We start from the raw sequence: 24813 nt of genomic DNA, 5'->3' as shown, positions 1-24813 counted from the left end.
ATGACAAAAAACAACGATGTTGTTTCTCGGTAGGCTGTCCGCTGTCCATTGGCATGCTGGTAAAATCGTGGACATGTGCTGGGCTATGGTGGGTGCGCAGGCCGAAGAGATTATGTGATGAGAGGGATGGCGCTCTGTTCCTCGTCCGGTTTCCGCTGCTGACACCTGCGCAACTGGCTTGGCATTGGCCATGTAAAATAGTGCAAAATTATCCATACAACATATATACGATTAAAACAATATATTCCGCCTCCGCCACATATAGACACGATTAGTACAATATATTCCGCTTCCGCCACATACAAAAAGCGCAACAACGTGTTTATTAAAAGCGCAGCCGAGCAGCGGCATTAATTAAGTGTTCTAGAAAATGTTGATATCGGTCGCTCTGAGGCGGCTGCCGACTGCGTCAAGTGATCGGGCAAATGACAGCCTCAATCGGCCCAACATGGACGTGTCGCAGCCCTTCCCGCGACACTTACACGTCACTCGGAAGTGCTGTGCCCGCAAACTGAAATTCATTGCCACCGTCACGTGTCACTTTGCTGCCGCACGACGGACCATAAATTACTGAGCAGTGATCAAGGCGCAACCATTTTCCCAAGTATCTCATGGAGGAAAATGTTTTTTTTTCCATACGACAGACGGTTAAATTCTATAGTTACCGCCAAAAGAGCGCGGTGAATCGATATTTGAGTGAGAAAACTACCATCTAGAAATTTAAATGGAAAAAATGTACCCCATATCAATGTTCAAAATTGTAACAAATGGATGGATATCAGTCATATCACCATAATCCATTCCAACACCGTATGCAAATGCGCCGCTTCACTACGAAAACACCACAAACGCACTATTACTATTATATTGCACACTTTCGCTTCGTCTTCTTCGATGCGGGCATCCCATGCCGCTGTATTATGCCGCCGCCCAGGAAAAGACAAACATCTTCTGGCGGTCCTTGTTGCCCCGCGCCGAACGACAGACCCAATCCAGTGGGACCACGGGGATTTCCTTTCCATTTCCAGTAAAGCGAATGACACCGGAGGATATTCTGCCGCCCATTTGGGAACCCAAATTTCTTATCAGCAGGGAACAAGACAGGCTTTCTTAGCGGTGACGCCCATATACTGCCGGAGCTATCCGACAAATTCTCCAAAGACTCCTTAGAGAACCTTTTGGTCTCCGCAATCAAGCGCAACCGCTGCACCGGTTCGAAAACCGTCATCGACGTTGTGGAACCTCGCTTCCACTGCACTCTGTTGTCTTCGTCAGCGTCATCTTGAAAGGGACGTGGTTAGCGGCATTTCGGTGCCCAAGAGGTTCTCCGAGAGTCCGCGGAGGTGCCGCTGCCGGGTTGGTTGGCGTGGAACAGCCTGATTCCTCCTGAAGGCTCGTGCTGTTGCAACTGCGTCTGCCGTTTGGCTATACTGGCGCTAACCAGGCTCCGGACGAGAAAGGTCACGAGGGAGTATGCGCTGCGGATCATGTCGGCAGTTTGCTGGTGGCTCGCAGCGCGCAGATGGACAGCCCCCACATGGCCCTGGAGGTGGAAAACCATTCTTACCCAGTGAAGTTTTCGGCAATGAAGAAAAAGCTGCTGCAAACATATAACTATGTTCTTTTTTTATTATCGATACTTCGCTTTGCCCATTATTTTAATCAGTACCACTTTAGGGATCAATATATTAATCACTTTTACTGCATAGATGCAGTGCTGGTCTTGCTGCATAGATTGCATCACTGATAAGCTGCATAGGCTGCATGGACTGAATGGTAATGCATAGACTGCATTTGAGTCAGCCGTGGTTGTTCATGTAGCCGCCCGCCACAAAGGCTGTCAATTCAGTAAAGTGATTAATATATTGATCCCTAAAGCGGTACTGATTAAAATAATGGGCAAAGCGAAGTATTGTTCCTTTCTTGATAGTGCGAAGTACGCGGTATATCTTGTTGAGATAATGCAAGATTTTCCTCTAAATGACTAAATCCAAACTCTGAAATTGCGGCAAATCCAAAACTTTGAAAATGCAGAAAAAGTTAACCGCACTCACAGATGGGTAACGTTAAATCGAAACTGGTTAGTCATGAAGTCGAGAGTTGCAAATGATCATGCCATTAGACTACGATCGGATGTCACTCTGCAAGCGCAGCTTGATGGTACTATTTGCATACTATGAGCCATCACGTAGTTTTCAATGTTTACAGAAATCGCATTAAATTTCTGAAGAAATTTTATTATAGTCTGGATGCGTTTCCCCGCTTTGTACAAAATCCCACAAAGAAATACAGCAAATCCACTTTACCGAGAGAGCAATGCGAGGACACATGCAGCAGCCGAACCACAGAACGGCACCCTCGTTAAAACATCAAAATCCCCCCAAAAATGCTAGAAAAACAGCTATAAACAAATAAGTGGCTTATTTCTCGTACTACAGCATAAGCGCATCGCGTGCTATTCTATAATTTATCTTATTTACTTTTGTTTTGAAGTTTTCCTAACATTTCTGTATGACATAATAATTTACTCTTAATAATAGTTTTAAATTAACCAATTTGATGAATTTGTTGTTGTTATATAATTTAAATGATGGCGGTACGCAAAGGGGCTCCCAAAGTTAACAGCTTAGCCTTGCAAGATAAGCTACTGTTTATTGGATGCCTCCGTATGACTCAACTTAGGCTGTGACGTGAAAAAAGTACTTATCTTCGTTTGCATATTTATATTTGTGTCCCATAATTATAAATGGGCAAGACGAATATTATGAGCCGCTACACTACGACAACATCCATCCGAACTGTGCCACAAATACATGTCGCATTATTCTACCGTTGACAGGGTGTTCCCGCAAAGAAAAGCAACCACTGTTAGAGTTGCTAGTGGCTCAATAAAATCCGTTAATAGCACATTAGCACTACGAGATACCACGTACGATAGAAAAGCCGAGACCATCCTGTCCACGCTGCAGTACGATCGTCCGACACTCGGGCTGCCTGCAAATTATCATAAAAACAATAATTTTCACAAAATAAGGAAACAATAATTTAGTTTAAAAGGTACTGAAGTTGTGTTAACAGGAAATACTGACGTGGGTGTTTTGGCGGCGGGTGTGGCGTTCTTGACGTCGGGCGTGGCGGGGGTGATGGGGGGCGGGGCCTCGCCGCCGCGGAAGAGGACCATGGAGATCTTGCCGCTGAGCTGTTTGAGTTGGGCGTTGATTTCGCCCTGCGTCATCATCTCCACGCTGGCGCCGTTCAACGCCACGAGACGGTCGCCCGGCTGCGCCAGACTGAAGGCCGGCGAACTGCCGGCGATCTTCCCGAACACCAACGCGCCCTTCGGCCCCGAGAGCTGGAAGCCCAACGGGTCGCTGCCCTGCTTGTAAAAGTCAATGTTCACCACGCCCTCCGTCGGCTGCAAAAGATCGACATATGAATAAGAAACATCCCGAATAAAACTGCAATCCAAAACCACAAAAGAACCAGATAGAGAATAAAAATAGAAACAAGCCGTATGGTCAGATGGGACTTAAGTGGTTTCTTTCTTTGACACTTTGCATAAGTACATCAACGAGCACAAAGTTATCCGCTTGCGCACACTAACCGACTGATCAGAGATTTTAAATGCAACGATATCTGAATATTTCGACAACATATTCATGCCGGTGGATTATTATTATTTCACAAAAAAAATTTCAAAACATATTTCAAAACATTTCAAAACATTTCGTATGAATATTTTACAGTTTAGTATGTCAAACACATAATATCACAAGTTTGCGGATCACCGATCGCAAAGTTTTCACAAATGCCAATGCACTACAATAACAGCAACAGATATTGAAGCATCTGCAAGACCAGACATAAATAAGGAAATATCTGTAAATAAATTAAATAATATATAAAAGATATATAAATAAATAAAATTAATAAAATAAAAAATAACAAAACTAAATATATTAATTTCAATATACAATATTATAAATTTATATATCTCCAATCAATTTTGAAAAAATTTATTACCTGTGGCGCTGGCGACGCGGTCTTTTTGGTGGCCCCCGGCGTGACCGGTCCCCCGGTGGTGGTGGAGGCGACACTGGCCTTGTCGAGGGTGGGCGACGACGTGGACACGGCCTCGCTGGTCTTTTTCTCGCGCTTCCCGTGCGGCTTCTTCTCGTTGCCGACGGAGCTGGAGCGGCGCGCTTTATTCCCCTTGGTGATGCCGGTTCTTAGCCGGCGGATCTTCAAATGCACCTTGCCCAGTGGCGCCGCCTTCAGCACGGTGGCCGCCATCTCCTGGCTGCTGCGCCGCAGATCCTGCCCGTTGACCTCCAGGATCTGGTCCTGGGGCAGCAGCCGGCCCTCGCTCTCACCGCCCTTCACCACTTCCGAAATGTACACGCCCGGCTCGGCCCCGTGCGTGACGATGGACAACCTGCTCAATAAACGCAACAAAAATTGAAGATGATATCCAATATGTGCTTCCTTTACATGTAAATGTGCACACTGTACTGAGCGAGTAGGCAGCGCAAATCGACTAATAACTGCCCCATTACGGCAAAAACGCCGATGAAGCCCAAAAATTGTACACACATTCCCCCATACCAAAAATTTTAAGTCGTACTAGAAAAGATTTTCAAGTGAAACCATATTTTCGCTAGGAACAAGATCACGACCAGATTTCGCAAATGTGCCGCTCTACTACAATCACAACCGACATATTTCGTGGTCTAGATTCGTGGAACGAGTACATGTTATTAGCATGCAAAAAACAAACAGACTGCGCTGCTTAGCACTTACCCCAGTCCTTTGCCTAATCGTTTCACAAGCTCGACCTCCATGGTCTGGTAGAGATCCTCGTCGCCCAGCGTCTCCCCGTCCCTTAGCACCTTGATCGTCAGCTTCTCGCCCACTGCACTGACCAGCGCACCCATGGCCACGTCCACGCTGTTACAGTGCCGGACATCCACTTCGTTGATCCACAGCAACCGATCGCCCACCTTCAGGCGCCCGTCCATCCCGGCACACCCTTCCGGATAGATCTCCCGCACCACCAACGGCGCCGTCTCCAGCGGGAGAACGGACAGCTTCAGTCCCAGTCCGGTGTTGGATTTGCGGTGAATGTCGACAGTGATCTCTTGGTCGTGGGCGGAGGGTTGCGGCGAGGGGGTCAGGGAGGGCGGGAGGGGGGCAGCGAGGGTGGAGAAGCGGGAGACGGTCAGGTGGATGTCTTTGTCGGCGCGGCACAGGATGTTCAGGGCGCGGTTGTAGTCCTGCCCCACCAGGTTCTCCCCGTTCACCGAGATAATCTACACAACCGCTATATTACCGCGCTGCTTAAATAACGGACGCTTGTGCCGTACACTTGTAATGTTAATTGTGTATTTTAAGAAAAAGTTAAAAGCAAAGTGTAAGGTAAATATAATTTAGGATTAACCATCCTGCTATGCAAACGGATTGAAACTACGAAAGGCTACTGGGTAGCTTGTTCTCTGTTACTGTCACTACACTCCGGTTGTTCTGCATTTCTAAACATCGTGCTCTAAAGCAGTGCGGCAACATGTTAACTACCTGGTCGCCAACTTGCAGCGTTCCCTCCTAGGTAGAAAACAAAGCCGATTTCAGCTCACAGTTAATTCCTTTGGGCAGCATGGAAAAACAGTTAAGGTAGTAGAACCGTCTTGCGTACCTGGTGCGCGACGCCGTGCTCCGTGATGGTCTTGACGAAGATGCCCTCTTTGATGTGCTCGTGTCCCTGCGACACGCCGAAGCCCAGTCCAGCGGCACCCTAATTTAAATATGAGTTTACTCGCCTGATAAAGTCAACGACTCAACACCAAATTTAAACATCCCCCAATAAAATGCCGGCCCACGAACAACAACAGCGCTAATCTTACGTTATACATTACTTTGATTAGGAAGTGCGTGGCTGAAGACGGCGGAACCGGCACAACGGTAAAACATTTCATGAACATAAGCATAGCGACGGAAAAAATTTTTTATACGAATTTTATAAATAGCTTAACCTGTACGCACGACCGAATGCGTATTGCAGCAAGGCTGCTAAGAAAAATAAGAAGGAAAAATAAAAACAGAAATTATAATGCTCCGGCAACGGCGAAACATGCAAAAATGACATACAAATTATCTGCACCACTGACCTTAAACAATCGCGCTGTCTTGATAACCGGTCCAGTCGGATGTGGTGCCGTCTCCTGTGTCGCTTTGGCAGGAATCACCACCTCCTCCTTCTTCGCTTCGTGTTTATGCGCAGCCACAAAATCGTCAGACGGCGGCACTAAGGACGAGCGTTTGCGGTTACCCAACGGATGCGCGGTCTCGTTGTGCGGCGTGAGTGCTGTGGAGGCAGGGGCTTCGGTGGGTGAATGGGGCGTGGCCAGGAACTGCGTGTGGCTGCCCGGCGGCAGGGCCATGTCGTGGACGGCCTCGGGACGGCGCAGCAAGACGATGCGGTAGGACGGGTCTTTTAAGCCCTTTATCATGGCGCTGGCGTTCAAGTGGCTGCGACCGGCGATCACCAGATTGTTCACCTACACGCAGACACCATAATAACCGTATGCACTGGTGTTTTGTGCCAGATCGATACTGGATGATCGGTCAAATACTCGTTCATTTCACTCGTACAGTGCCGCCGTTAACTGCGTTACTGTGTTGATTATAGCGATTATAATTAGCCGCGGTAACAATCTTTTACGGAACCGGCTCGGGGTTTACAGTTTACAGCAATGAAAATCCGTTTTCACGGCTGCGTATGTTCTCTTGCAGAAATACTATTTGGCGAATTGTGTGGACCACAACTCACAAAAGCAGTGCCCATCTTGGTTATTTTCTCGATGTCTGACTTGAGAAATTTCAATTAATTCGTTTGCCAGCGAATTTATTTTCTGCCAAAATATCTTAATATACAATACATTACCAGCGTTTATTTATTGCACGAAAAACCGTATGCACAATAGTGCAACTCTAAAATTATACAACTTGCCGTAAAAATGCTGTGCATCCGTGGTATGCTTGGAGAAAGAAAGTGCCCTTAACTTATCAAACAACCATCATAATCCAAAAATTAATGCTGACGAACAGGTAGTGTATTTTCTCCATTCCGGTAGAAAAAATATCTCTTTTTTATTTTTTAGGCACTTTAAAAGTTTAAGTTATATTTCATCTGCCTTGAGTTCAGTGCATATCAACAATAATCATTATCTAACGAAGAACGGAAGAATGTATGACTATGCGCCATCACTCTACGCTTGCCGGTGTATTTCATATGCGCTAATGCTCAAGTACGGTATGTATTAGGCTCTACACCTCACTGGATCAGCGAAGATCACTAGCCCACCTCGAGGATTTCATCGCCCACTTGGATGCGGGCATCCCTTGCCGCCGTATTGTCTTCATGGACACCGAGAACGAAGACGGACATCTTTTGGCGGTCCTTGTTGCCCACCAACGACAGACCCAGGCCGGTGGAACCGCGGGGGATCTCCACTTCGATCAGCTCGCCCGGACCGAGATCCCCGTATTTCTGATGGATGCCCTCTGCATAAACAACAAGGGAAATATTCAAAGCCTTACGGAAACCGGTTAGCGTACATGCTGTGCGACGTGCGTAACGGTAATATAAGCAACTGCTGAACTATTGTAGCACGGTGGTTTGAAGAGGCTGTATGATACGTTCACCCGCTAACTAAACACGTCGAAATTGTACAATGATAATTACCAATTTAAAATTTTTTTCAGCAGTTTGAGACAGATTTTGCATATCGCGCGAATTATCATTATCTTCAAATTGTCCAAGGAAAGTGAAAAAATCAAATGTCCGCTGCATACTCTGCAAGCAGCTTTTACATACACAATTTCAGAGCTAATGGTTTTACCGGAAACAAATATCCAAATAAGCTCACTTTAACGATAACGACAGTCGCGAGAACGGCAAAAACAGCTAATGGAATAAATAAACAAAAAAAAAAACATTTTCCGATAACCGGTATCACACTTCAGGTTTACGCTGTGTAGTGACCGATTTCTGTTGCGCAAAGAGAAAACTGTGTAGCCAGTGTACCACGCAGTTACAATGCTACCGACACGAAACGATACTGCCGCGTATTTTTCAGCCGCATGGTAGACAGCAGGAAACCTACTACTCTAGGTTTACCTATCAAAACACAACGGTCACTTACTTCCGGAGCTATCCGAGGACTCTTCCGAGGACTCTTTGGAGATGCTCTTCGTCTCCGAGCGCAGCCGCTGCACCGGTTCGGAGGCGGTGCTCGACGGAATGGAATTGCTGCGTTCCCGCTGCAACTTCTCTTCATCTGCGTGGTCTTCCGAGACGGACGTGGCCAGTGTCCCGGAGGTGGTCAGGGAAGGCGCGGAAGTGCCGCTGCCGGGTTGGCTGGCGGTGGAGGAGCTCGACTCATCCTGTGATGGCTGCGTGGACTGCTGCTGCAGTTGCGCGTGCCGTTTGGCTACGCTGGCACTGACCAGGCTCTGGACAAGAAAGGTCACCGGCGATTCGGCGCTGCGGATCACGTCCACGGCGTGCTCGTGGGTGGCGTCGCGCAGATCGACACCCGCCACCTAGGAGGTCAGAAAAACCATTTTATCGTGTTCATTTTGCGCTAATATCAATTAGCTATTTTATATTACCTCTAAAATCCTGTCTCCTGTCTTCAGAGTTCCTGCAGATAAAAAAGTATTTAACACTACGGCTTGTATATACATATATATTCAAACTGTCTGGAAGAGGTACAGAGTGGATTATCGAATTTTTATTAATTAAACTTCTGAAAATACTGGGAATATTAAAGTTTTTTCATCAAAAAGAATTTCTGACATTTTTGGTTGATCTTCTGTAACTACCATCTGTAGCATCGTGTAAAACTACAGCGGTTTTTAATGTTCCACGAAAATTTCGGCAACTGTTCCGCAGTTCATTACGCTTAAGCAGTAGCAAGTTTTGTGTCACTCAGTACCAGATAATAACAACAACTGACACGAAGTGAGCAACGGCATTAATTAAGTGTTCTGGAAAGTGTTATTATCGGTCGCTCTGAGGCGGTTGCCGACTGTGCCAAGTGACTGGGCAAATGACAGCCTCAATCGGCCCGACACGGACGGGTCGCAGCCCTTCCCGCGACACTTACACATCACTCGGAAGTGCTGTGCCCGCAAATTGAAATTCATTGCCACCGTCACGTGATCACTTCGCTGCCGCACGACGGGCCATAAATCACCGAACAGTGATCAACGCGCAACCATTTTCTCAAGTATGTCTGCCACCGGTTTATTGAAATGCGTAATTTCAGAAAAATAATCTTTTTTTCCATACGGCATACGGTTCCATTCTTAATTTGCAAGGAAAAAGAGCGCGGCGAATGAATATTTGAAAGAAAAACAGAACCGTCTAGAAATCTCAATGGAAAAAAATGTAATCTACATCTATGTTTAAAACTGCTTCAAATGGATATCACCATAATTTACTAACTCGTCTGGAAATGCGCCACTTCACTACGAAAACACTACAACTGTAACCATTATTACACTGCACACTTTCGCTTCGTCTAAATTTAAATATCTAAATAGCGATAAATTATAAAAAACAATAAAATAAATCAAATGAATTATCAGAAAAATTCGTCATCAGTACGAGGAATAACTGGATATATAAACCACGCCCTATACAACTCCGCCATACCTTCACGGCCAGCCGGACTGCCGGCCAGCACCTGCTTGATAAAGATGCCGGTGATGGTGGTCTCGGCGCCCTGGGAGTTGGAGATCTCCACCTTGCCGCCGACAATACTGATGCCCAGACTGCGGTTGGGCTCGCGCTCGAGCTTGACCACCCGGGGCGGGCCCCAGTGGCGTAAGGCACTCAGCGGCGTGGAAGACGTCGCGGCGGCGGAGGTGGCGTCGGCCACCTTGGTGTCCGTCTCCGTTAAGACCGACAGCGGCGGCGGGGGAGGCGGGAGGGGCAGGGATTTCTCCGGGGAAGGAGGGACACTGCCCAGGGTGTCGTCGTCCGGGGGCGGCGGGGAGGGCGGCGGAAGGGGACTGCTGTCGCGCGAGGACAGCGGACTGCTCTTCTCTGGAATGGGCTCCACGTGCGCTAACTGCATTTGGCGTTGCATGAAAAACGGCGAGCTGCAAATGCCCAAGCTGATTGTTGTTACTCCCTTTTTTCCAAACATCGACTCGATATCGATATATTAAAAAAACATTACATAATTATACAAGTCCGCTGATAGTGAATTATGAGAACATCCACATTCGAATTTCGCCGAATTTAGATAATCGGTATTTTTTCAATTTTACTTTTTACCGTCTTCTCAGTTAGTAATTTTGATATTTATAATCAATCCGAGATGCGTAACCAAATCGTAATCAAGCAACGACGAATAACAAATTTGTTTAGACGCAATAACAAATTTTGCAGAAAAAATGGCTACTTTATTATTGGCAGTATAATATAGATTATAGAGCTAATAACATTCTTAACCTGAATTTATTGCTATGGCAGGGCACACAAGCCGATACACTACGATTTGCTATCACCAAGCATAATGACTTAATGTAGGTTTTCATAATGCGTAGGTCTTCCATTCTTCACCGGCACAGAAAAAACGCTCAACTTACCGATAATACTTTGGAAAGATCCTTTAAATCGCAGCGTAAAAAAAAGAGAGAAACACCAAATTACTCTTCCTACCCAACACTTTCCATCATCATTACGGGGGGACCATGCTACATAATCGAGCAACGCTCAAAAACTGCACGATGCACTACACACAATCCGGCACACACACACATAACCGGAAATCACTCTTCCAAACATGCACACATCCCAACTGGAAGGCGGAATGCAGCTGAGCGTAAACACATACACAACTTTGTCATGGGGCCATTCTTTGATTAAAAGCCAGTTGACGGAACACACAGACGCAAGCAGGGCATACACAAGGGAAGGAACTGTGTATTACTATTGCCTGTTTCGACGGAGAGCGGACCAAAATAAATCCGCCATCCAAAAAGACCGCTCACTGTGGCGAGGCATATGGCGTATATGCGCGCGTGTTGTACAGAATATCAAAAACATTTTCCGGACGGCCCACTCAACATAACTGCAAGTTTTGCAATAAATTTTTATTAATGCGTTTTATGGCATCCGCTCAAAACCGATTAGCGCCTCGACCGGCTTGCGTTTTTGCCAAAATTGAAAAATAAAAAATATTCCCAAAAATATATGAAAAATGTCAAAAATAAATTCGCAATTAATTTTTCATTCCAGATTTCCTCGTCACTGGTATTTAGCCGGAAACTTTGGCTTGCTCCTTTCTTAAAAAATAAAAGATAAGACATATTCATAAAATAAGAAAAACCCTTTCAAAAACATCTGTCCAAATTTCTTACATTTTTTTTACTTTATTCTCAGTATTCTCATCACTGGTATTAGCGAAAACTTGGACTTCCTGATCCTAACCTCAATACTAATGAAATAAGCTGGAAATATTTGAAAAATATTCTGCTCTTTAGCTGCAAAACATATTCTGGAAAAATTCGTTTCGAAATTTTTCAAAAAACAATTTACGTAACAAGGACCTGATTGGCCAACTGATCCCGGTTGGCAATAAAGCAAAGTGCTGCTGGGATTGGAATCACATAAGCCCGGGCTAATTCTCCCGTCCCTCTCAACGGGACGGAGATATGTGCCTTCGCACTGCGGCAGCGTTTATGTACAGACTGTACACACATACTTCCCAATCATAATCCATTTGCCGCATACTAATCACTCGGCTTCCGTTCCGCCCACGCCCCGACATCGCTCGCTCGCATACCGAGTCATCCGCACTCTCATAAATACCTCCATTACATCACTTATCGCGGCACGAGTGCCAATGGGATGAATATTAAACAGCATCGTCAATTTTACAACATGGTGTCCTGTCACATTTACACCAACCACATAAATCTTCGTCCCTACAGATTTTTCTCATGAATATGTACATGAGTATCCCGGACTTATCGCCTGAATTTTTAACAAGTTTACCACAAGGAAACAAATTACAGAAAAATGAGGAATAAATTTCAAAACAAATTTCAAATAAATTCTCAATTTTATCGTGTATTTCGTCACGGCCACAAAAAATAATTTCCTGTAAATTTCAACCAACGAAACAAACCGTACAGGAATAAGCGATGCATAGATAATTCTTCAAATAAATATTAAAAAATTCAAATGCGGGGAGATGCAGGGAATGGCACGTCATGCGCACATCAAATTGTTTTAATATTAATTTCGTGCAAAATTATTCCGCAAAATTTTTACCATGCAGGGATTTTCACAATCAATACGTGCAACCGACTTACCGCGGTGAAGTTTGGTCAGGAAGATTGCCGGTATCCAGTTCGGCGTCGACGATCTGGTTAACGTTGGCCAGGGAGGGCTGCATCTGGCGGTAGTGCGCCGCATCCGCTGCCGGAATGTACGTGATGCTGAAAAAGTGCCGGGCATGAGTGCTGAGTTGCTCTAAGCTGCAGCAAGGTAATTTACCGCCTCCACTTCAATAGGGCCTATAATTTGCCAATTAGACGCAAACAAATGACGGTATTCACGGCCGGAAATGCTACCCGGCCAATACCAGTTGCCGGGAGGGAGCCGTGTGCGCGACTGACGGAAATCACATGAAAGCCACAGGAAATCACAGGGAAAAAAGAGACCGCGATTCGACTATTCAGCCGATGTCGTTTAGCATCCTGTCACTTGGATTTTGCATACAACCTTGAAATTTCCTTGCACAAATGCAGGAAAATACAGGAAGGAAGGAAAAATATGCGGTAATTTTCAAAAAAATCTCGTAACGAAAGAGAAAATAATTTTTAAAAAATTTTCATAACGTCACACTTTCATACTTAATTTAACTATTATTATTACTTTACTTTAATTTCCCGGTTAAAAAAAAATGTGCAGCTAAAACACAGCTACATAACCACAGCTGTCTCACGACGTAGAAAATCGTAGAAGAGCGGGAAACCGTCGCAAAGCGGATAACACCAACCCAAATCTGCGACGCTAGTTTACGAGCGAAAATAAGCCAAAACGTAACGATGTGTAATTTTGAGAATTTGTTGAGAAATTTCAGCTTTTTTTAACGTCAGACGGAACAAATTGCGATATATGCAGTTAATCTGCAGTGCGTAATAGGACGCAATGTAGCGGAAAACGGGCCCGCTTGGGCCAGGGACGACGAGGCAATCGTGCATGGGGGGATTTCGTCGAGGGAGAAAGTGATTGCGTCGTCAAGCAGAGAATATGGCCAGATTATCGGTACAATTTTCCCCTTCGCCAGTGCAATTGCCGACCTGTCAGTCAAGTGGAAACCGGCCCAAACCGGGATCGTCTGCCGCATTCATCCCGGCAGCTCTTAGCTTACTTACCCATTGCATTTTCCGCCAACCAACAGCAACTACTACACACAGCTCCGTACTAAAGGAAAACTCTCTCCGTTCGCCAAAAAAAATCGATTATAAGTTTCCTTCAGTCTCACAACGAGCGTTACAAATGGCAAAAACCCAATGGAAACTGATTTTTCAGGGGGGAAATTTTTATAAAAAAGGCCAAGAAGAATCTCATGAATTAAAAAGATTTCCCAAAATATATTTAATGTTAACAGAATATCAAAGCCAGTGAACTAACAAGTAAAGTCTAAACAAGTACTGTAAAGTCTTGTAAGTAAAGTCTAAACGATTGATCGAGAAGCAATGCATTTGCCACTGTACTACAAAATTCCATAGATATAAGACATTTTTTAACTGAGTTGGGGCCCACTCGATCGAATCAATCTGAAAATTATTAAGCAACATTCAGGACACCCGTTCACTTACTTACATGAAAGTCTATGGAAAATCAAATAATTAACCAGAAAACTTTGAGTATCCTGAAACGATATTCAGAACATTAATACATAAGATAAGCTATCCCTGCTTATAGGGAAAGCTGCAAGCACGCTCTGAAATCCAGTTCATTCAGAATTAAAAAAAATTCCGAAAACCCCGAGATCTGGCAGTGTGCGTGGAGATATTTATAAGAAATATCTACTACACGAAGGGTTGGCGGTGCCAACCAGACCGGGAAAACTTATTACGGAAGTCTGCCGCGGGAAGCCAGCAAAGTGACCTTTTACCACATTATTCGATCGAATACAACAACACTTCAATTTCCACGTGATTTCCGTACCTGATATCACCTTGAAGGAGGGAAGCCCGTCGGATAATGGCGTGCGCCTGCGCCTTCACCACCCGCCGTAAGGATTCGTGATGAATACTGGTCTGTAAAACACACAACACTCTTTTTCCAGACCGGTCCCGATCGTTGGAGGGGAAAGAGGCATTTACCACATAATCACCGGGCTGCAGGCGCTTGTCGCTGTGCAGAGCACTGTTGGGCTCAATACGCCGTACCACGCACCCGTTCATGCCCTTCTCCACCACATCCACCTCCAGGCCTGCAACAACAAGCGCGTCGCATCAACCACCCGCCATTACGCGGCTCCCTGGCTGTGTCGATCAGTCTCGGCTTCGTGATTAATGTCCTGCGCTGGTACATGTCAAATTGAATCGTCTTATCCTGTCCATTACCAGTATTTAGTGGCACTATTCCGGCCAATGTCGCCGTTAATCATATACAGCACAAGTTAACGGAAACCGACAGCATCTTTCAGTTAACATTGCATTCAGTTAGCATCTCTCCGTTAGCTCTCGTTTTTCCTAACATCTTCAATTTTTTATATTTTTTGATTAATTTTTAGGTTAATTTATCCCACTGGGTCAGTTTTCTGCAGTGCACAGTTTTTTTAGTGAGAGCTCAGTTCATCTATGAACAGTAAATCTTGTTACATCCGGCCGTTCTGTTTTAATCATGCAGTAATGTATTCTAAAATAAACGTAAGTATTAAAATGAAAGTAAAATCAAAAGAATTCTATAACTTACTACAGTCTACCTAAGTTTGGTTTTAATAATACACATTGCACGTTGAAGATTTTCTGAAACTTTTCTTATAGACACAAGGCAGTTCAGGCAGGCAGGCAAGGCAGGAAATTCACACAAGGCAGTTCTTGAGAAAACCATCATTCGTTAAAAGTGGATAAAAAATTTCCAAACTAACTGTACTTTTAAACCACTATGCCAATTCACCGACAGCTTTTTAAGTTTCATAATAGTGGCAGTTCCCCCCAATATAAGCCATTTTACTACGATTTTTCTGTCAAGTCCAAGTACTAATTTGAATACCGTCTGCAAATAAGCAGGCAAGAACCTCAATTCCTCAATTCCTCCATGACACAACGAAAATTTTAAAAACTAACGTTCGCAAATCATTTTACCCACATATCTTTACAACGGATGATGGATGGTATGGAAACCAAATCAATTTTTGATAGCGACGTGCAACAGACAAACCATATTCACATACGCAGTCACATTATTTAATTAAGTAATATAATTTCTATATTAATTTTATTATCGCCAGCGACTTACCCAGTGAAAGCACTTGATTATTAACTTTAATGGTCTTCTCCAGCGTCGGCGGCAGATAAGGCACATCGGATCCCCAGGAGCCGGGCAGGAGACTGGGCGAGGTCATGGGCGACCAGCGGGGCGACTGTAGCGGGGTGGAGGTGCGGGAGGAGGGCGACATGAAGGGGGCGGTGGCGGAGGAGGAATGGTACTGATAAGCAGCACTGACGGCTGTCGCTCCCGTCGCGGTGGTGGACGCCGCATTCAGGTTTATTCCCTGTAGGGCATAACAGGAGCGGATGTCAAGTGAGGTCGGCACGGGAGCCATCACCCGGCACAAGGTCCCCGGCTAATGTTATTAACGCCCCCGCACACACAAGCGGGTGATTTTTAATTAAGCCCCACCGCATTCAGCGCCGGGCCACTCGCCCGGCACACATCGACCGATCGGGTGGAAATTAATTTTCCATGGGAAAAAGCACATTTTCACCACTGGTAATTACGCCGCCCAGCTAATCGATTTTTTTACGCAGACACGCCGATTTTTTTAAACGAAGAAAAAAATCATCGCCAAGAGCGAAACACAAATATTCGTAAAATTCAAGACAAAAAAATTAAACTGTATTAATGTTATTTAACAGAAAGCAAGTAAAAAATAAATCCAATTATTTAAAAAATATAATTATTTAAATTTTGCCGGGGAGAGTTAAAATTACAGAGCGCAAGGAGACGTCGGTTTCGATTAGATGTCATATAAAAACGAGCTAATAATTCTGAGCGATTGAAGGTTGCGCAGAAATCCACTCAAGATCAACCGGAAATCAGACAAATAATTCATAAAGGATAATCAAAAATCCCGGCACGCAAAACGCAACAACCAATTCACTTCGCAGTAACAAAATCGGCGATTCATCGTATAACGCGCCAACCCCGGGATCACTTTTCATCAAAAAATATTTTCCCCGCGCGCACAAATGAGCACGCAATCAATTTCCGGGTCAGACATCTATCATCGCCATCATCAGAAAAAAATTTCCCATCGGATACCGCGAACGACTCCGAAATTTCTTCACCCGCAAATTTCTCCGAAAAAATTATAAAATTTTTCCAATAAGAAGCGTATAAAAAAATGAACGGGATAATTTCACAGTTGATCGGCGAAAATAACCAGCGTGTCAAGCAGCACAACCATCGTCAAAATCGTCTCTTGTCTCTCTTTCTTTTACATCAGCTTGACAATTCGTTTTATTGACCGCGTAAACAAACAGCCAGCACTGGCGACTCGTATCCATTTGACTATCAAATTCAATATTTTATCGAGCTAACCAATCTAAATAAACCGACAACGCGACACGATGCGGAACATAACAATAATTCACTCCTAATTTCCTTGTATGCCTCGTAGAATAAAAGCACGACAATACCGAATATAATCGGATGCGCCGTAATTAATTACACCGGGCAATCATTGGCTAGAGTGCCTGTGCAAAGAATCTGATGATCGCGGCACAAAGGACTGTTATTGTAGCATTATTGGATTTCCTTCTTGACATTTTAACCAGAATGATCGATCCCGGGCAGGCTAAACTGAACAGCCCCCCGTCTTGACAATATTCCCTTTCATCGGGCGTCGACGTTCATTTTTCGGGAAATCTTCTTAATGGACGCGTACAAACGATGAAAAACGTATCAGCATCTTATTGAACAGAGTGTTTCCGTGACACGTTCGTGCTCGGATTAAATAATACGCCACTCGGCGTAATTGACTGATTTGTGCAAATTAAAATCGCATTAAAATCACGTCAACAATCTTTTTTATTCTGAATTAATAAATGCTAAAGGGAGCAAATCTGGATACGGTAGAAAAATGCTGCCTTGATTTGTGCTAATTAAAATCAAATTAAATTTCACGTCAGCAATCTTTATTATTCCATATTAATAAATTGCTAAAGGGGAAAATCCGGATATGATTAAGAAAAATGCAGCGCACGTGATTTTGCGGTGTAATGATGCAGCGTACCGGAAATCACATAATGACACTGCTAATGGCGACGGGAGATGGATTCCCGCATCCGGAATGTGACAAGATAAATTCGTGTTCTTATACCACGAGAAACTGCGTCTTTGGGCCATATTTTTCGAATTTTTTAAGCTCGCTATACAATCCTATGATTTTTTAGTTATATCGAATTCCAAAGTCATCCCACTATTTTTTCCAGAAATTAATTAACTTTTGACAAAATTATTGATCAAACTTTCAAGCAGAAAACCTGGAAACCGAGGCTGTTTGGCATAAGCAAATTAAAAATCAGATTTTTGAAGAGAGACAATCAATAATTTATAATACGATCATGTAATCAAATCGAAATGTTCTGCTTAACAACATCATTGCAACGATGCAGTGGATTAATTTTTACAAACAAAATAATCCCCACAAAATTGATGCGGATGACGTTTGTCGCATTAACTTGCAAGGAGAATGTGTGTGGCAGCGCTTTTTATCGGTCAATGTATGCCGGTTCCCATGAATCACAGTACCATGGGAAACACATTCCGCACACAGCGAAATAGCTAAATTAGATTGAGATAATCCTTACCGTATTTTCCCGCAGTCCATATTCTGTACTCGCGGTCGTCGCGGACCGGTAATAATGCCGCGCAATATCCTCATGAATCCCGCTGATACCCTGCGAAATTCCGCAAAACATCACACACTCAATCTTCCACAACAAAATCATGGAAAAAAGGTCATTTGCATGATTTTTCATGCCGAAATAATTCCGCCAGAAAATCGGCAAAACCAATCCCGTTGAAAAAATAAACGAAAATTCCCCTGGCTACACTAAACACTGTTCTCTCTGCGCAACGCAGGCACCGAGCGGAAAACATCCGCCGCTGTGTCAGCCAGTCCCCGGCTGCAAACTGATTAGCCTGTGTACGGAGCTGCGTGTGACTGACAACATGCATTTGGCTTTCTTTAATTCCGCCAGCGGAATGATGCCGGGCTCGGTTGCACTCTCTTTACTCTTTACTCTCTCTCGCGTCTCAATCTCTCTCGTCGGACGCAATATGGATGCAATGGAGGCCAAAGTGATCTAATTACTCCGCATCCATTATTGATCACATTTTTCTTACCTGGCCCCGTCCGCGGCCGGCCGCCGGGCGACAAGCCGGGCCCACGCGTCTTACATAACCCGCCACAATATATATGACCGAATTACACGATCAATACTTTTCATTTTCCAAATAATTTCGACCCCATTATGCGCACCGGGACCGCCTTAATCATTTTAACGTGATCGTTTAACGTGCCTGTTCTGGTGTCGGCTTAATGTGTTTCCCACGCAAATTTAGACAACAATTCAATGAAGAAAACTAAATATAGCTCGCTCTAATACAGTCAACGTTTCTAACGTTCCCGTGACAAACAAAACGCGGTAAACCATTAGCAAATAACTTCTTTAAATTTTAATCAAACATAAAACTGCGGCGCGTACTAAAGCAAGCCAAAGCTAGGAAAATTAATAATTTTCATACGCATTTAACTGCTTTGTTGAACAAGCCCTCAGTCTGGCCACACAAATGTGAAAAAGGATTTCAATATATTCGATTTCGACAAGTTTAACTGAAACCGAAATGCAGAAAAAAAATTCAAGAGCTTTTTTCCGTTTTCATGAGAAAAGTTCACTTCTTCTCCGCCTTGACGATTCAAAATAAACAGTTTTATCGAAATTTTCTTTTTCTTGCAAAACGTACGTTTTGGAAAGGCACATTTTACAAACAAAAATTTCTCATAGACAAGCCGATGAAAAATTAATAAACTACGGCGGTCAAATACAGACCTGGCATGAACTACCAAAGTGTCATGGTTATTTTTGTAACGTTTAAAATCTATCATTTTATTTAGTGTCTACCTGCGCTGGCTTATTAGACCGCGAATTGGCCTTTGCCAAATAAAAAGGTAAAACGGGTCCAAGCATATCATACATCGCACTATCGTAGAGTAATGGCGTGTTCAAATTGCGAGTGTTTCTTCCGATAGAAAAGAATGCTAACTTTAGGCATCCGAAATCTTACAATCAAAAATAAATATCAGATAAATTTTCAACGTTTTTTTTTCACCCTAATCGTTTGATTTACCGTAATACTGGTGCGGCATGCCTTTCGTTTATTTTATTTAAGGAAAGTACAAAAACGCTTAAACGCTTCAGTTCCATCCACTTACACCGTTGGTGACCACCGGCTGCGGCGTGTTCTCCTTGTCGTCCGCGGACGCTGCCATCAAAAACGTATCAGCGCCTTCCGGATGTATTATCTGACTCTCACCCATCTGCAGAAGAATTACAAGTATGCAATCCAACCAGACTCAACATGCTAAAAAAATCTAAAGCTTATTCAAAAAATTCAACAAAACTCAGAACCATATATTATACAAGTAATATTTTGCTAAAAACCATAATTAACAGTTTCCGGCGAAAAAAGCGCCGGGATCGTACCGCGTAGTGGCCATTGAGGATGGAGGTATCGGTGATGGGCAGCGGTTTGGCCACGCCGATGCGGACGATGCCTTTGGGCGCGCCTTTCAGTACTTCCACGGCGCGCTCCAACACGGCGTTCTCCAGATTGATGTCGTTGACCTAGTGCCAAGCGGGATCGGATTACACTACTGCACACACAGAATGCCTTATTTGTTTAATATTACATCCCCTCCGCGGTGGATTGCAACCGGCAGCGGAATTCCGTCGAGTTCTCGTGCCGGCGCATGCTTTCAAACATTCTTACCCAATACGAAACAGCTGCACTGTCAATCTACTATAGTACAAAAACCACTGCAAAAAATTGATAAAGTCTCCAAAACATCGAAATCACACACATTAGAATTTCGTTGTACAATATTCTGGGTTTTCAAACAGGACTAACAAGTCCATTACAAACAAGCCAGTTTTCTACGAAAGTTTCCTTCTGATAACCTAATTATATAAATATCTGTCTATATAGCCACAATTATCAACTAAATCTTCCAACATTATCAAAACCAGTACCAGCTGCGCGAAGAAATAGCAAAAGAAACCTACTATTACGGAAATCTTTTCAAAACCAGTGAACAAAAAAATAAAAAATGTTATTCAATCAAAAAATCAAAAATTAAAAAAATTTTAAAAAAATCAAAAATTTGTTGAATCAAAATTCTTCTGTTAACCCAGGAAAGCCGGGTACTAGAAGGGACGGGACTACAGTTTTGAAAAATGGCAGTTTGTGACAGAAAAATTCAATTAAGAGAAAAATAATTTTTTTAAAATTTTAGCGACCATAGGTCAAGCAGGAGATGACCATGTCGGCCTAACACGCATGGTAACCATGTTGCGCTGACATGTTATTCATTGTCATTTATAGCTGCCGATAAAAAAATCGCACAGAATATGCCAATAGCTCAAACGATAGATCTCAACGAGTACTTTAATAAAGGTGCATTCTGATGGTCATCAAGATGACCAGTGGTCTAGGAAAAGTTATAAACCAAAAAATACTAGCAAGCACCAGTACACAGTATTACTTCGATATTTCGCAAAAGTTGGTCATTTCTACTCTACGGTTTGGACAGCTGGTCACTGGCATTATTTTTGACCACAGCCCTGGTGACGTCTACAGTGGCATTAATACCGTATCCAGTTTGCAGCTGAACGTGATAACAGAGATAACGAGCACGAAGTTTACCTTATATATATTCTCTAATTGTTGTACAAGTGACCAACTGTTGAGAAATATGGAGGCATCGCGCAGTATAGGATCGTTAACGTTTTGCCAAAAAAACCTACTCGTAGAGTATTACTTACGTTTATAGAAAAGAACGAATGCTTATGTTTAGAAAGGAAGGCAGTTCTCCTAGCCGACTTGTGGTAGGTAGCACTCCCTCCTAAGCATCACGAATTATCAAAATTAGTGGGAGTGCTATATTTATACTTTGCACTGTCTGTGTCGGCACTCGGCACCGCTGCTGAATAATGTTTAATTGCTTAAACGGACGTTGCCTTTACAACCAAATGCTCTCTTTCGATAATTGACCGTTTTGCACAGATTGATTTTTAAAGGTTACGAGCGCTCATGGACCGGAAGGTGTTTTTGATGCAAGAGTAGGAGCTTAACTAGGGAATACGGGGGCGAGATTAAAACTTTTACAAGATTTCACTCTCATTACTCACAGTTTAACTTGGATATAAATTGCAAAGATTATACGATTTTTCTCTGGAACAATGGACTAGCTAGCTTGCTGTACATGGCAATAACAGCATTCCACACACAAGCCGGTGTGCTGCGAAATCTTTTGAATCTTGATTATACGTAAGCAGTACGGGTCATAGCTTTTCCAGAGCTACCCAAACAACTTGTTTGCATTTTATTCACATTAATTTTAATTACGTTTAGTCAAAATCAATTGTCGGTTCGGTCACTGCTGACCATGGTCACTTCGCACCACTATGCACACTCAGTTAAACAGCTTTTTCTGAGTTTCCTTCTGATAACCTAATTATATAAATATCTGTCTATATAGCCACAATTATCAGCTAAATCTTCCAACATTATCAAAACCAGTACCAGCTGCGCGAAGAAATAGCAAAAGAAACCTACTATTACGGAAATCTTTTCAAAACCAGTGAACACTTGTCATGTTATTCAATCAAAAAATCAAAAATTAAAAAAATTTTAAAAAAATCAAAAATTTGTTGAATCAAAATTCTTCTGTTAAGAAAAATCAGAAACGAAACAAGCAAGGCGAAAAAACAGTCACGAAGGACTTAAACTACAAACTATTGTATGTACCCATAAAAGACGGTCGCCCGGACGTAAACGTCCATCCAGCTGGGCCACTCCGCCCGGCACCAGACTCCGAATCACAATGACACTCTCCTCCGGATTCATCGGATCCTGATAGTCCTACAAGCACAGACCAGACCGTTATTTTTCAAAAATAATTTCAATACAACACTTCCACAAAAATATGCCCACTGAAATATTTTCACCACAAGCATAAGTGAAACAGACAATTTAAAGCATGCTGTAAATTTTCGAAGCAGCGCGAAAATGAATGCCCATATGCCATCACGGCCCTCATAACAATCCAGCAATTCGCAAAAAGTACAACAGGAATCGTGAGTAATAAGCCATCAAGAAATGTACAAATTTTTAGCCGTCAAGCAGTAGTTAGAAGTTTGGACTCATTGTAAATGTTGCCGTTACACTACAAATCTCAGTACTGCAATACTAGTATACGCTCGCTCCTGGTTGGAGCAAAGTCCGAAAACATACAGCCATATCCATACAAATTCCAAAACTCTACCGTCAGATATGATCAGCCATTTCAATACTAACCAGAATGGAGAAGCCCAGTCCGCGGTCGCCCTTATTCAACTCGATGACCGTCGCCTCGTTACTCCACATCACTAAACCCGCCAGCGGCTCCAGGGAGCGGGAGCGGATCAACTTCTGCAGCTGGTCAATCCCCGGGGGGCTGGCGGGCGGGGCGGCGATGGCCAGAGAGCCGTCGGATTTGGCCTTGACCAGCCGGTCGCTGCCCGGCACTCCCAGGCCCCCGACGTGGTTGGAGGGGAGCCCGTCCAGCTCCCCACCGCCCTCGGGCGTGGCGGTGCGCTTAACGCCCTTCTTCCGCCGGGCACACACCATCCGCACGTGGAGGGGCAATTCTTTCAGGATGACCACGCAGTCTTTGTGGGACACGCCGAAGAGACGGATACCGTTGACTTCCAGCAGTTCATCACCTAATGCAGAACTTTATAATACCTAATTAAGGTAATAAATCATTATCTACAACAGCAAATTACAATGAATTTCGCATAAAAGTTTACAACAATTAAAATGATAAATTACGAAAAAAGGATGTAAATTTGCATTAGTTAACCAATCAAATGGTCATACTGCTCACAGATGCATGGTAACATGGTAGCAGAGCCGTTTTCATACACACTGCACTCCAATTTTCTACAATTTTTACATTGTCTGATAAAACTTCGGTCTGCTTGCTGACCGCACCACGGAAGGTGCCGAATCACCGATTCTATCACAGACCTTCGTCAATCTGCTGTTGATTTCTTTTACACCGAAATTATTAAGCCATAGACTTTTGCGTTTAGCTGGTTAACGAAGTTCCAAAAAACCAAAGCTGACAAAAGAGCGAAAAAAATCGAGACTAGAAAAAGCCTTTTTCTTGTTTTTTTTTGGGGATATTACGACCTTTATAAAAAACATCGTAATAATCCCCAAAGAAATTATACTTGATCGACACTTCAAGTTGGAAAGTCATACGCTTTTTCCGCTGGTGACACTAACCTGCCAGGAATTTTTGACTGCATCCAACAGGTCCATCGGGATGGATGGAGCGCAGGTAGTGATGCGGCCGGACATCCCGGCCGCCCTCCACGTCGACGGTGCCCTCCAGGGAGATGCCTAGCCCGGCGGCCTCCTTCTGTTTGAGCAGGTGGGCCACGATGATCTGGAACTCGGAGCCGAGGATTTTGCGCCAGCGCGACATAATGGCGGCGTCCGAGTCCGGCGGCGGGTGCAGGAGGGGCTCGGCGGACGGGCTGGGAGTGGCACTGCCCACCAGTGGCGGCGACAGACTGCTACTGTGCCGGTCCGTCATCATCACAGCGTTGGGCGGGGCAAGAGAAGCGTCCTCTTCCACTGCAGATCAACCGAAATTCATTCAGAGCAATTTTTAGTTTAATTATTAAAAATAAAATACAATTATTGCGAAAATATTAATTAAAAAAATTATCACCAAGGAATAGCAGTACTTATTTGCAACCAAATTGGTCTTTTAACGTCTCTTTATTTATGTGTGCACCGCGACGTAAAAGTCATGAGTCATTTCACTACGACCAACACTGCACAATCCTTTTACTAATTAACCTGGTAAAAAGGGAAAATTAACGAGCAACAACAATAGTAAAAGCAACAGTCCAAATTAACCAAAACTTACCCCAAGTAATCCTTCGTCATAATAGTTAAAAAATAAAACAAAATTATTGAAACAATAATAATTACGAAAATTGTCACATCCGAATCTGGCACTAATTAATCGTATATAAAAACGGATAAAGTCATAGTTATCAAAATATAATACACAAATACTACAAAAACAATAATTACGAACATCTTTCACAATCGAATAACAAATAACAAAAAGAGTACAAATAACAAAAAGAGTACCGATCAATGTTGCAGTTCGTGATACTGCTGGCAGGCTAAATTAAAGTCATTATGTA

The 24813-nt window shown here is 43.6% G+C and overlaps 1 protein-coding gene across 5 annotated transcripts in view; it reads right to left on the bottom strand.

Moving 5' to 3' along the window:
- Window positions 1-2435: 2435 nt before the first annotated feature.
- The window catches only part of LOC129584445 (multiple PDZ domain protein-like), a 50134-nt gene continuing 27756 nt past the window's right edge, over window positions 2436-24813 (bottom strand). For 4 of the 5 annotated variants that reach the window (XM_055476603.1, XM_055476604.1, XM_055476605.1 and 1 more), the window contains 22 exons: window positions 23876-24229; window positions 22901-23307; window positions 22352-22465; window positions 20029-20169; window positions 19758-19862; window positions 18130-18219; window positions 15554-15809; window positions 14413-14522; window positions 14255-14346; window positions 12388-12513; window positions 10657-10677; window positions 9716-10164; window positions 8668-8699; window positions 8199-8598; window positions 7358-7557; window positions 6162-6551; window positions 5690-5788; window positions 5572-5598; window positions 4801-5309; window positions 4024-4435; window positions 3090-3415; window positions 2436-2994 (listed from right to left, as the gene is read on the bottom strand). In XM_055476603.1, coding sequence (XP_055332578.1) covers window positions 2916-2994; window positions 3090-3415; window positions 4024-4435; window positions 4801-5309; window positions 5572-5598; window positions 5690-5788; window positions 6162-6551; window positions 7358-7557; window positions 8199-8598; window positions 8668-8699; window positions 9716-10164; window positions 10657-10677; window positions 12388-12513; window positions 14255-14346; window positions 14413-14522; window positions 15554-15809; window positions 18130-18219; window positions 19758-19862; window positions 20029-20169; window positions 22352-22465; window positions 22901-23307; window positions 23876-24229 — 4739 coding nt within the window. In that variant the 3' untranslated portion in view covers window positions 2436-2915. The remainder of the gene's footprint in view (window positions 2995-3089; window positions 3416-4023; window positions 4436-4800; window positions 5310-5571; window positions 5599-5689; window positions 5789-6161; window positions 6552-7357; window positions 7558-8198; window positions 8599-8667; window positions 8700-9715; window positions 10165-10656; window positions 10678-12387; window positions 12514-14254; window positions 14347-14412; window positions 14523-15553; window positions 15810-18129; window positions 18220-19757; window positions 19863-20028; window positions 20170-22351; window positions 22466-22900; window positions 23308-23875; window positions 24230-24813) is intronic. The other variant, XM_055476606.1, reaches the window with a different exon arrangement.

The sequence above is a fragment of the Paramacrobiotus metropolitanus genome, unplaced genomic scaffold, assembly GCF_019649055.1.
Source record: "Paramacrobiotus metropolitanus isolate TYO unplaced genomic scaffold, Prichtersi_v1.0 Parri_scaffold0000013, whole genome shotgun sequence".
In the NCBI taxonomy this organism is placed as follows: Eukaryota; Metazoa; Tardigrada; class Eutardigrada; order Parachela; family Macrobiotidae; genus Paramacrobiotus; species Paramacrobiotus metropolitanus.
Note: the sequence above shows the minus strand (reverse complement) of the source record. Positions and strands in the feature narration are given on the sequence as shown.